Source organism: Dreissena polymorpha, chromosome 4 (genome assembly GCF_020536995.1).
Source record: "Dreissena polymorpha isolate Duluth1 chromosome 4, UMN_Dpol_1.0, whole genome shotgun sequence".
NCBI classification, from domain to species: domain Eukaryota; kingdom Metazoa; phylum Mollusca; class Bivalvia; order Myida; family Dreissenidae; genus Dreissena; species Dreissena polymorpha.
Window position 1 is genome coordinate 133520916 of NC_068358.1, and position 13845 is coordinate 133534760.

Here is a 13845-nt window from a genome sequence, read left to right on the forward strand (position 1 = left end):
TTTACATTGAATATAAGCTCTCTACAAACTTCCTAGAATCATGCCGCTATTGTCAAAACTGTCTTCACCTCAAGGTTCACATGTATTATTTACCTAGACTTATAAACCAAAATGATTAATTACATATCTCATTCACTGAAACAACATTGCTTTGTTTTTTTAAACATTTTAAGGTGTTCATCTTCAAAGTGTTTCAAAACCATGTCACAATGTTAAAAAACTGGAGGTAATAGTTTTAATCCACCTGCTACATATTTCGATATTATATGACAACAGTATCAAGCAAAATGCAGATTGTACTAAAGGCAATACTATTATTTGATGTGTGCATGATTCCTTTCTATTGTTTCGTTTAAAAGGTGGAGGTGAACTCCGCCTAATAGGTCATTCCCCTTTTGTTCAAAATAAAATAAAAAGTAGTTAACATAACCATTATTGCAATTTAAAAATGTCCATATTAATGCACTATATTCACTTATATACCACATAATTGTATGAGCTACAACCTTGACAGCATCATTTGAAAACAACATTTATAGTCTGATAAAGAAAGCATAACACGAGAATATAGAAGAACAATTTACAAGTTTGCCAGATTCTGTAGAAAAGTGTAACCTAAATGGGGTTTGCCATGTTTCAAACAAACTGCTTTTGTCAGTAAATGTTAAATGTTTGTAAGCGACGGAAATGTCAGACAATTTTAACCCATTTATGCCTTGCGTCTAGAATAAAAAGGCCTTGGCAAACAGCCTAGACACAGATGAGACTCCGCATGATGCGGCGTCCCATCCGGGTTCTGCTCTGTTTGCTTTAAGCAATTTATGTAAGAAATATTTTAAATATAGAAATACATATATTAGACATCCCTTATTTTGGAAATAAATTGATCCAATTTAGAATGATTGGAGATTCCTCTAGGCATAAATGGGTTAATGCACTCACTGCACTTATCTACCGCATACTTGTATGAGCTACAACCTTGACAGCATCATAGGAAAACAACATTTATAGTCTGATAAAGAAAGAATCACAAGGGAATATAGAAATTTTTTTACAAGTTTTACAAATTCTGTAATTAAAAAAAAGTTGTAAGCGACGGACATTCAGACAATTTTAAAGTACGATCGCTCAATCAGAATGGATTTTCAAAAATGTCATCTATTTAGAATATAGTCTACTCAACAAAGTTATGTTTATTTTTTCATTGAGATCATGCTTAGTTTTGTATTATTGAAGTACATGTATTGAAAATATATATGAGCACTTTTTGACATAATAGAGCTATTAATGATAATTAACCATTACCAACAACAACACTCAAAGTACAGTACGAGATACGTTTAAACATTATTTTTAGGTATCATGTCTTTATGAATACAATAACTCAATTACTAATAAGAGACACTTTTATTTTCGTAATTGCCTTAAGATCATTATAGTACGCTATCAAGTACATGTTACGATTAACGTTGTCGCAACGGTGACATACTCGATAATAACGAGCCCGGGATGACCCTGATAATGAGACTTCAAACAAAAAAAGCTTAGAACCTGTCCGTGTGTATTATTAAAAATGTCGATGCTATTTGCGCTTAAGTCACTTGATATACTTGAAAAAACATGCCGAATTATCGGTAAATGTTTAAATATCTGAAACAATTCAAACCACTATATGAAACTGGTAAAACTTCTCTGATAATTCCATCAGCAGATAGATGGCCCAGCAGGAATAAGGCGTCAAGAGAAAGTTTCTGTGTGAGAGTTCAAACGGATGTTAACACTTTGATTGCAGTATGGTTAGTGAAAACATTATATATAAGTTATTTGTTAATTTTCATATATTTTCTCAAAAAAAATAACATCGTAATTATATATGAATACAAAATAGCTCTACATTTGTTTGTTTAAAAAAAATACATGACACAAATATTGAATACTTTTTTTATATCTAAACGGTGTTTATCATGGGCGGTAAAACAAATTGATCGCATAAGTACATTTTATACAATATAGCCCCGTGACTCATATAATAACGGCTTCTTTTTAATTAAGATATAATGTAAAATGAACTATTCTTTTAAAAAGGACAACGTGGCTAAATTCACATTATGAAATGGATTTCATTATTCTGTAACTTCTGGTAAAGTATATGAAATGTGTTTATGTCTTCGGCATCGTTAATCAAGCAAAATAATTCAAACTACAGTTCCAACTCGGGAGCACAATATCATCCTACAGTCAAAACGCCCAAACCGAAATCAAGTTGCACAGGGCACATCGGATAGGCCGATACCAGCCAAATAAAGTGCGGCCAATTGTTGCGAAATTCGCATACTACCCGGACAAGGAGAGGGTTCGCAGGGAGTCAAGGGAACTAAAAGGTACCCCTTTCGGAATATCCGAGCAATATCCACAGGAAGTTATGGAGGCCCGACGAAGGCTAGTACCCATCATGAAAAAGGCAAGATCCGAGGGTAAGGAGGCGTATCTCAGGATTGACAAACTGTATATAAACAAGCAAGTGTATAAAGAATAGGACGTTAGTGAGGGTGTCATTAAAATTGTCACATGGAATGTGGAAGGACTAACAGCGTTTAAATGCTCTGATAGTAAGTTTTCATCCTTTCTTAACTGTCACGATATTATATGTCTTACTGAAACTTGGACAAATAAAGACTCTACCTTAGACCTAAAAGGCTATAGTAAGCCTATTCACTCATACAGACGATTACAACACCGTAGAGCGAAGCGCTCGAGTGGTGGTATTGTGATTTACATTAAAGACTATATTCGTAAAGGTGTTACATTAGTAAAAAATGACATTGATTGCATTGTTTGGCTTAAATTAGATAAAATGTTTTTTAATATTGAATCAGATGTATATTTATGTGTTATATATATTGCACCTGAAAATTCCCCTGTCCACTCTTTGTATACTTATGATATTTTTGAAACTATTGAATTAGATATTAATTTTTATCAAACCAAAGGAAAGGTATTTTTAACTGGAGACACAAACTCGCGAACGGGAAATAAAGCCGATTACATCGAAAATGATAGGTATATAAGCGATACCGATTTTGATACTGTCCCAGATATTGAAACCTTAATCCCACGCTCAACTTGTGACCTTACTACGAATCGATTTGGAGACAACCTGTTAGATATTTGTAAAGCGACTAATATTCGTATCGTGAACGGACGTTTACATAACGATCAAAATATAGGTAAAATAACGTGCTATACACATAATGGTGAAAGCTTAGTTGATTATTTATTAACTGCGCACACCAATTTTACGGACATTTTAGATTTTACCGTTAACGATTTCACGGAATTCTCGAACCATGCGCCGCTGACATTTGCTCTCCGCACGAATAACGCTGTTTCAACTAGTAATATTAATCCGATTGTTTATTTTAAATGGAAACCCGAGAACAAATGCGACTTTCTTCGTGATGTTTCGTGCGATGTACATAATCTGGAACACATGTTATTATCACAAATTGATTCAAACTCTGATCCGGATATCCTAGTGGGAGAATTTTCGAACTACTTAAATTCTAAAGGAGAAAAGTATTTTAAGCGCAATATAAATCTTGAAAGTAAAGGGTTTATAGATAATGATAAAAATAAACAAAAGTGGTTTAACGAAGAATGTAAAACCAAACAATCTCAATGTACCAGAGCTATATACGAGTTTAATCTTAACAAAAACGAGCGTACACGAGAACAAATGATTGCATCGAAAAAGGATTATAAGTATACTTGTAGAAAAACTAAATTAAAGTACAACACTGATCTAAGCAAGCATATGAACACTATGAGAAGGAAATCACCCCGTGAGTTTTGGAAATTATTTAAACGTAAAACTACATCACAAAACTCAAATACGATACCGTCAATCGAATTCCACGATTATTTCAGTAAATTAGCGGACGAAGGTGACCTAAATATAAACTCGTTTGATTCCGATACTTTTTTACATGAATTTGACAATAGGTTAAACACAGAACCCTCCTACCCCGAACTCGATAATCCTATATCGACAGAAGAAATTATAAGGGCAACCAAACGGTTGAAAAACAATAAAGCTCATGCGCATGACAATATTATATATGAATATTTTACTGAAACAATCGATGTAATCGTCAGGCCGTTAGAAATATTGTTTAACTACATACTTGATAAAAAGCGTTTTCCGCGCAGCTGGTCATCTGGTATTATAATACCAATTCATAAACGTGGGGACATATCAGATCCAAATAACTATCGGGGAATTACTTTAATAAGTTGTTTTGCGAAATTGTTTACAAGCATATTAAATGAACGGCTTAAACAATGGGCAGAAACGAATGACATTCTAACGGATGCACAATTCGGCTTTAAACCAAACTGTAGCACGGTCGATGCAATATTTATTCTTAATGCACTTATAGAAAAACAGTTTCAGAATAAAGGTAAGCTATACTGTTGTTATATTGACTACCGGAAAGCATATGACGTCATCAATCGCGGCCAATTATGGAGTAAGATGATTAATGTGGGCATCGACGGTAAACTATTAACACTTATTCGATCCATGTACGATGAAGTGAAATTACAGGTTAAACACATGGGTAAATTATCAGACGTATTTAATAGTAACGTCGGCTTATTTCAGGGGGAGATAACCTCGCCCATATTGTTTTCCCTCTTTATTAACGACATCGAATTCGGTTTGCAAAATGGATTAAACGCCGGAATTACCCTAGATCAAATATCGATATATCTATTATTATTCGCTGACGACGCGGCTTTATTTTCTGAAACACCGGAGGGTCTTCAAGAATCATTAAACAATTTAGAAACCTACTGCGATAAGTGGAATTTAACGGTAAACATTGAAAAAACAAAGGTCATGGTATTCCGAAAAGGTGGCACAATTAGTAAAACATTAATATGGACATATAAAGGTCAAGAAATAGAAATTGTTAACAATTTTAATTACCTTGGAATTGTCATGTCAAGCGGTGGATCTTTTGCGTCCGCAACAAATACATTGTATGGCAAAGCTTTAAAAGCGATGCATTCTTTGTTCACTCTCACAAAAGACATGAACGTACCTATACATATCATGTTAAATATATTTAACGCATATGTATCATCAATTTTAAACTATAACTGTGAGGTATGGGGATTTATGAAAGCGGAAAACATTGAGCGCGTCCATCGTAAATTTTGTAAAAGAATATTGAATGTTAAGATGTCAACAAACTCATTATCGCTATATGCCGAAGTTGGTCGATTCCCCTTGTATTTAGACAGATATGTCAGGATCGTGAAATACTTTTTGAAATTATATACTGTTAAAGAGGGTAATTGTATTCTTAAACACATTTTATTATCACAGAGATTAGAAATTGAACGCAAAAATAACACAAACAATTGGTCATCGAAAGTAAGGAATATTCTAAACCAAACCGGTTTTAACGATGTATGGCTATTCCCCGAATCTGTGAACTCTAATCAATTAATACCGCTACTTAAAACCAGATTACGAGACCAGTATATCACTAACTGGAATACAAGTGTCACATCATCTAGTTCAATGATTTTATATAAAGAATTGAAACCAATATTCGAAAGATCTGCGTATCTTGATATTGTTGAAAATAAAAAACATAGGAATATTATTGCTAAATTACGTTTGTCGTCTCACAAATTATTAATTGAAACGGGTAGACACCAGAACATTGTCAGAGATCAACGCAAATGTGTTTTATGCAACCTCAATGATATCGAGGATGAATATCACTTTGTTATTAAATGTCCTTATTATGCCGATATTAGGAATACATTAATTCCAAATTATTACAGATCACAACCTAGTATGTTCAAGTTTATCGAACTACTTAATTGTTCAAACAAAATAGTGTTAAGAAAACTTGCCATTTTTTGTTTAAAATGCTTTAAGCTACGAGAAGATGTGCTATATGTGTAGTATAAATGATGTATCTTCCACAAAGACATTAAGCTTAGAATAATGTTGTATTTGTAACAATTATTAAATTTCGTGTTAACATTACATGATCACTTTGTATTAACCCCATCCATGTGACATTCTCACTAAAACATGTTGTATGTCATTACTTTTTAAATTGATCTTTCCTCAAAAGGATGTATGTTTTGTATATAATTGTCACGCATGCTGTTATTGCATATGTATGTTTATGGCGATGAGCTGTATGCTTAAGCTAAAATAAAATATTCTGTTCTGTTCTGTCAATTGAGTCCTCACAACGAATATGTCGCACTAGGGGTTCAAGCATAAAAACAATTTAAACTGTTTTTGTATGGGTTAGAATATTTTAACATATAAAAAAAACTAAGGAGGTGGACACGGACAATTTTGCACCGAATATTAGTTCTTTACTGATGGTGAGCAAACCTGCCCAAACGATTCTTTAGTAAACTAGTAAACTACTTAATATTGTTTCATTAATTATCCAGATGCTTTAATGGGAATTGAACGATAAGGTTACTGAATTAAAAAAAAACTACTTAAGTCTGAGCACGTGTCATTGTAAATTAAAGCATAAACCACGAGACTACTTGTCACATTTACATTGAGTAATTAATCACATTCTAGACCTGTAAAATCTTGAAAAAAGCAAATTGTCCTCATTTCGCTTTTTGAGGTTTCTTTTGTAAGTTTAAATCAAGCTCGAAAAGTAAACTAAAACAACACATAAGAACAACAATGTTCAATAAAAACTAATTTCATCTTTATCCTAGATCGATATATTTCATACTTGAACGTAAATATCGCGTATTCAAGTAATCCAATAATTGTATGATAAAAATACCTGGGAAAAATAATTAGATAGGATAGGATGTAATCAATTTTAGATCGCTCTGAAATAATGACTGTTTTTACGTAATTAAAACTACTTATTCCCAAAACATTGATACACGTTTAAAGGTTACATTTTTGATTATTTATCCCAGCAAATGAATCTGATCATCTTATTGCTGCAATTAGTCCAGAGCTCACATATATTTATATAAATGTATCCTATATACTGAGATTCTTTGGTTTTGATACATTATACATCTAAATTATATACAAAGAGATGCGTTATTCATTGTGAAAAATCTGATCATTGAGAGCATTTCTTTGCTCCTAAAAATGTGTAGAGTCAACGTTTTGACTTAAAGAAGATCGACATATGCCACACACTCTTGCATAATACAAGAATAACATGAATTTTTATAATTCTTCATTATATGGTATTTAATGTAAATGGCGGAAACATTTGGATAATTTATAAATATAACTTAACATATATTATTCGACGGTAGAATATGCTGAAATTACTGGGGTTTTTTTTGTAAAAAGTATGTTTATAATGTTGCCTTACACTCTTTTGATAAGCTCTATGAAATATTGTTAACGGTAATAAAAATGTACCACGAAATCATTTTAATAAATAAAAGAGGCTGAAAATCAGTTTTTTGTAATAAAATCGTTATAAAAAGAATGTACAAGGTTTTCCGATACACACGCACCATTTTTGTAATCAAGAGCTCAAATCAAACCGTAGATCTTTGGAGATAAACTGTCTATGGATTTGTATTAATTGTTGTTTTAATGACCTGTCTGAAAAGGGATAATCTGCACTGTTTCAAAACTTGAATGTTATAAATTTGTTGAAATCATAATATCCCTGTTATGGTATTGAAACAGTGTATTAGCCATTTTAAGCATAACAATAAGGCCAATATTAATTAAAATTATGAATGAGAATATTATTAATTGACTGTCTAGTATTGTATAGCACATATACGTGTATAGAAGTATCAATCAATTCTTGGTGTTTTTTTTTAAAATAAAACCCCATTTTTATATTGAATCTAATAAATCCATGATATCTGGAAAATATTTTCATAAGATATGTCAAAGTAGGGAAAATTCTCATGTAATTGTAAAGTTTGAGTATAACTTTGAAGACAAATTTCACAGTTGTGTCAAAAAATGGCCACGCTGTATCGGGCACGTTAAATTAACGAGATTCTCGTCAAGTTAATTAATGTGTTTATGTATTGAATGCGAAAATCGTAATTATGTCCATTGAAAGTGTTGAACAATTTTGTTATTAAATAACTGAATCGACTTGTCTATAGCCTAAAAGGGTTTCGTTTAAAAGAGTATCCGCGAGTATTTTATTTATCGTTCATCTGTCAGACCGTATTCTCGCCCGTGTGTCCTCCCTTCGACCGCCCTTGTCGAGCACTTTTGTCATACGCATTATTGTTAAAACAAATGATGAAACGTTATATACTGCATTTTTATAAGTTGGATCAGAGTATATTGTTAGATCATTGCGACCTAAACAAGTGAGTGAGTGTCCTAACATTGCCAAGAACTAATGATTCAAAATCTGTGTAAAATACATCGAGGGAATTCGCCAATTCAAATGACCTTTCTAGAAAACTCAAGAAACAAGGGGTTATGAATGTCAAGGAATTCGGGTCTGTTGATCTATAAGTTATTGTACGAACCCTTGTTCACATTCTGACAATAAATAATTCATGGCCATTATCCTGGAGTATACATCTCTTTTATTTGTGAATGTGTGTGTGTGTGTTGTAGATACGATACTATTTTTGTTTGCTGAAGCAATTGACTTGTTCTTGTTATATTTGACTTTAAATTCATTCAACGCCAAGTAAAATGATTAACGATTTTCGTGGAAGTAATATTGCTACATATACGCACGTTTCAAATGTAATCTCCGACCAGCACTTGTATGACAACGTTATAGCACCGAAAAACTTAACAAATGGTATAAGTTTATGTTGACGCGTTAATTAATGATTTAACATGTATTAACATAAGTAACATGTATGTCGTTTTGCCGTTAAAATATGTTATTACTGACTTTGTTTTAGATATGTAAACTAAGGAAAAATGCGAATAATTCAGAAATTTTTATTGAGTCAAGTGGCATTTATTTATTTTTTTAAATTACAACCAATATGCTAAACACGCGCATTTTGGTCAAATATCGATATCAATTATGCTAATTTTAATGTATAGTTCAGAAAAATATAGAGGTAACATCACACGTGATGCTTAACCGATTTAAATGCTTTGTCACGAAATGTATAACAAAGCAAGATGTCTGTATTTTCAAAAAGAAATATATTCGTAATATGACAGACCGATGGAGCTACCTACACATATCAATTTTGAATGCATAGCAATACAATATTCGTTATGAGTATAAAATAACCGCCGGGCGCTTTCATCCGTCATTCAAATGCGGGCCGTAGACTAGCTTGCAACGAATAGCAATACGATGTGTGCTCTATAAGCAAGTAGTGTTTAACGGAAAGAGAACGAGATTGCATATAGACATACATGGATTTATGAGACGAAAGTAGCAGAGTAAGTATAAAACCATACGAACACAAATGAAACTATTTCTTAAATTATGTTATATTTATTTGTCCGTAATCGGTTCTTTCTGAATTTTCGCTTATATTTAACATTTTGTTTCGAACTGAATAATAACTAAAACTGTTAGTACATGAAACAAATTCAAACATTATAGATTTTATAATGCTGTAATAATAGATTTTCATGTGAGTATGATGTAATTCTTAAGAATGAAACTTTTTCTAAATATAAAGTTGTGTACATACACATACCATATTTTATGAACATACTCGATTAGCAAATTTGTAAAAACATTGATATGAAAATTACATCATGATATGTATTTAATCACTGATTGTCGCCAAATTGTAAATTTATGTAGATGTAACATCATGTTGAACAAGGACAATAAAGGTCTATTGTGTATATATGTATATGTATTTGTTGAAATAAAAGTTCTTTTTCTTCTACTACAACTACTACTCATAAAAATTATAATAGAATAAATTCGAATACGTATCATGTAAGCCGTACAATTTAATAATTATGATGATTATAAAAATAATGACAAAACATAAACGCCATACGTATGAAAAGAGAATGATACATTTGTAATATGTATGTTGTAACATATGGTCGACTCTTAGTTATAAAATGAATGAAGATCTCTAGGAACAGAAAAGTAATCCAATTCGAAAAATGACGCCACTATAGATAACACGACTAATGCTTATCATAATAATTGATAGATGAATACAATTAATAGTTGGGTATAACACTTAATTTGATTAAAGTTATCATCTCATATTAATTTTAATGTTTAACATATTGTCAAGTTATAATTCAGCTTATCTATTAATGTTTGACATTTTTCAAATTCGATGCTTTAGAATAGCCCGTATAATTCAATAATGTCATATTTATTAAAATAGGGTTTCTTCAAAGTAATATCCGTCTAGTATTTTTATTGTTGCTTTCATACTGACACACACTTAAAATTACTCAGAACATTTTTACATTGATATGCACTTTTTCTTCGATGAACGTTTGACTGTGTGGTTTCCATGATAATCCAATAAGTTTTAGAGTGTCAATTTACACACACTAAGTATTGAAAGCCATTCCTGGAGCTTTTTTCGATGATATGTTTTCAATTGAACTGAATGTTTTCAACGACCCGTCTAAGACAGTGACCATAGCTTTTGTCATTTATGTGCGCGTCTGTTTAGTCAAATTGTTAGGCAATTGATCTCTGGCTATAAGTTTAAAACCACACATCGATAGTATCGTGTGTTGCCTGGTAAAAGTGTTATTTGTGTTGAACATGTGCTTATCTAGAACGCCACTTGACGCACTTATGTTTAGCCCGGTGTTAGCAGGTCCATTATCTAGTTTTATTTATTATATGCATGTTAATTTACATTTAATTCGTAGTTAATTATGAAATTCGGCTTAAATTTGAGCATGGATTCCTTTGATGGTGTGCTAAATTTCACTTTATATATCTGTTTATTTATTCCGATCTAATATTGAAACTGTGTTTTTCTTATATTTTAATTATATGCAGACACATTTGTCACTAACATTTGATTCATTGTGATTAAGAAGTCAAGTGCTTCTTTCATTTGAGGTAATGTTGGTTACTTTAATTGAAAATGAATGTTAAGGAAATTTTTCGCATGCATGTTATTCATGTTAAATAAAAAGTGCACATACGATATTGCTCTTAAATTGTATTATGAGGATTATCATAAAACAAGGCTTTTATCGACTGGAAAAGAATGTGTTCACATACAACGAATATAATACTCAGACATAATATGAAACAGCTGATACATCTTTATTATATACATTACTGTTATTTGTAGACTATCATTAAATATTTTCGTTGTAGTTTGTATAACTTGTTTTTATGCCACAATACCCCGAGTTCTTTTCTTTCTTTTTTAATTTTTGCTACAACTAAATAAAACATTTTGATTCACAAATTGTAATACAATTGAACATTAAATGTTCTAACGGAAGGCACATATTTTATCCTTCACTTAACATAACACAAGTAACTTATTCAATATTTTTCTTAATATTTTGTATTCCTAAATAATGATACTTTTTACCAGTTTTTACGTCAAGTATAGTTTTTGTAGAACTTTTTATTTCAGATGAACTCCTCCAGCAGTAATGTCACGACTGCATCCACCATGAATACGAGCGGGCTTGCGCCAATCAATCAATTTGAGCTCTGGTCACCGTTCGAGATTCTGCGTGAGACATGTGATAACCATTGACAGGGTGGTTACCCCTATTTGGTACATCATTGGCTTCATCGGGAACCCCATCTCGGCAAAAATATGGTTTTCAAGGTAAAACCAAATTGTATTCGTGCAATTCAAATATAAAAGTATGTAAACTCCATCTTTGAAAAATGATATTTATATTGAATTGATGTCGTTAAGAAAACAAGAGTATGATTATAATCTCTGCCTTTTAACATTTTTCAATAGTCATGTTCTTTTCAGGAAAGTGAGCAGTTCCAATCCCTCTGCAGTCTATTTTGGCTCTCTTGACATTGTTGAAACTCTGTACCTCATTTTGCACGTGATTTACGAACTTCACGTGGCTTGGGGTTACAACACGTACCATAAACGAGTATCCTGCGAGATATTCAACTTTCTCTTTTTGACACCTCAGTACATGGTAAATAATGTTCAATTTATCAGTTATTTTTAATAAGTGGCGTTATACAAATTTACACCTTGCACATAAGTACTGGTCGGGATAAACTATGAATGGCTCGTTTTTACCTTTCAAAACTGCAAGTTATTATCATTTGTTCTTACATCCGATCTGATTAATGCAACCCGACTCCTGGGTATACACATTCCCGCCATTTAATATGATATACACATTTAATTTTTCTTGTAGCAATGTCATTTGTTTTCTTTGTGTAAATATTTATGTGCGTGTTTTATTTCAGTTTTAACCTTAAACGTTCGAAGTTTAATACCTATTCAATAATTGCAGGTACCTATGCTTGTATTGGGATTTACAACCGAGCGATATATCGCCGTCTGCCATCCGTTTGTCAAACAGAAATATTGTACTGTTACCCGTGCAAAGATCGTGATAGGATGTATGTCTGCTACTTCGGTCGTGTTGGGATTGGTTCAAGTGTACATTTGGGCGTTTGATGACGTTCTCGGGTGCGTCTTTCGTCCTTCCGCAATAGGGTTTCACACTGTATGGACATGGATAACGGAGATGTTGCTTTTTCTTGTAATCCCGGTCGCTTGCCTCGTCATTAACGGGTTAGTAATCCGAGAAATAAAGCGCATTCAGGTACAGAGTGCAGCTCATGGACATGGGGCCAATCCAGCCTCAACAACAACCTTGTTATGTGTCTCATTTTATTTCATATTTACACTGCTTCCAGCGACAATTGTTTACGCCATACAGACATCTATTCCACAAGGGGATCCGTATTTAAAGCTTGACAAATGGGCAAGTGACCCCACGTGGAAGGCATATTTCCTTTATCTAACAATACGCAAAGTCGTTGAGGAAATATGTCTTTCCAATTACGCGTCATATTTTATTATTTATTATGTCACTGGGGTGTACTTTAGAAGAGCATTCACTGACTTATTTATGTGGGCGAATTTTTCGATAAGGAGAAAATCTTTTAATAGAGCAACGACTTCCGACTACATTCCGACATGTAATGGAAAAGCACTGTGTTCTGAGACATTCGTGCTCAACGAAATGGATGATCAGTGAATTTGCGTAAAAAATAACAGAAAACCGTTAGAAGCAGAAGAATGTACATTGTAAACAATGATTATCTTGTTACATAGACAAACATATAGACCCAGACTGCAAGCGTTGTTTAAACATGTTCAAACAAAACTTTATAACTCAGCCATTCCTTGTACTTGCCGCGATATCACTATATGTGTATTGTGTATGTATATGTAAAAACATAATTTAATGCCATCATTATTTCAATGGTGCGTTTGTAATACATGTGTATAATTTAACTTATACATGCATACTGAAATATATTGTATGGAAATGTGAAATGAACTTTTTGACTATTTAAAGGACATGTTCACAGTTTGATAAATTGACAAATTTGAAGAAAAAAATATAAATAATCGTTATCGTTATACTAAATAATACTTAAAGTTAGTATTTTACAAGTTAATTGTAAAATTGAACATTTAGCATGCTCTAAAATTCCATTTTACGCATCTTGTGGTAATTTAATCATCTGAAAATTATAAAGCGTTACAAACGCGACTCGACTGAAAAATTTGGAGGATTCTGTTGTTATCCTTATATTTGTGGCATTACGAGCTTTGCTTATAGTAAGTATACAATTATAGTAGCATAGTGTCTTAAGCTCTAGACTTTTACTCCAA

General features: G+C 32.3%; 1 protein-coding gene across 1 annotated transcript; it reads left to right on the forward strand.

Annotated features, from left to right (window-relative positions):
- The first annotated feature begins 619 nt into the window (after positions 1-619).
- LOC127878808 (growth hormone secretagogue receptor type 1-like) lies at positions 620-13485 on the forward strand. The gene is made up of 5 exons (XM_052425336.1): positions 620-624; positions 2239-2474; positions 11637-11787; positions 11944-12121; positions 12449-13485. The coding sequence occupies exons 1-5, from the start codon at positions 620-622 to the stop codon at positions 13199-13201; spliced, it is 1323 nt and encodes a 440-aa protein (XP_052281296.1). The 3' UTR covers positions 13202-13485.
- Positions 13486-13845: the final 360 nt, after the last annotated feature.

Coding starts and splice junctions, on each gene's coding strand:
- LOC127878808 (XM_052425336.1), top strand. Junction 2,475..11,636: donor GAAAAAGGCAAGATCCGAGG/GTAAGGAGGCGT, acceptor CATGAATACGAG/CGGGCTTGCGCCAATCAATC. Junction 11,788..11,943: donor GCAAAAATATGGTTTTCAAG/GTAAAACCAAAT, acceptor TGTTCTTTTCAG/GAAAGTGAGCAGTTCCAATC.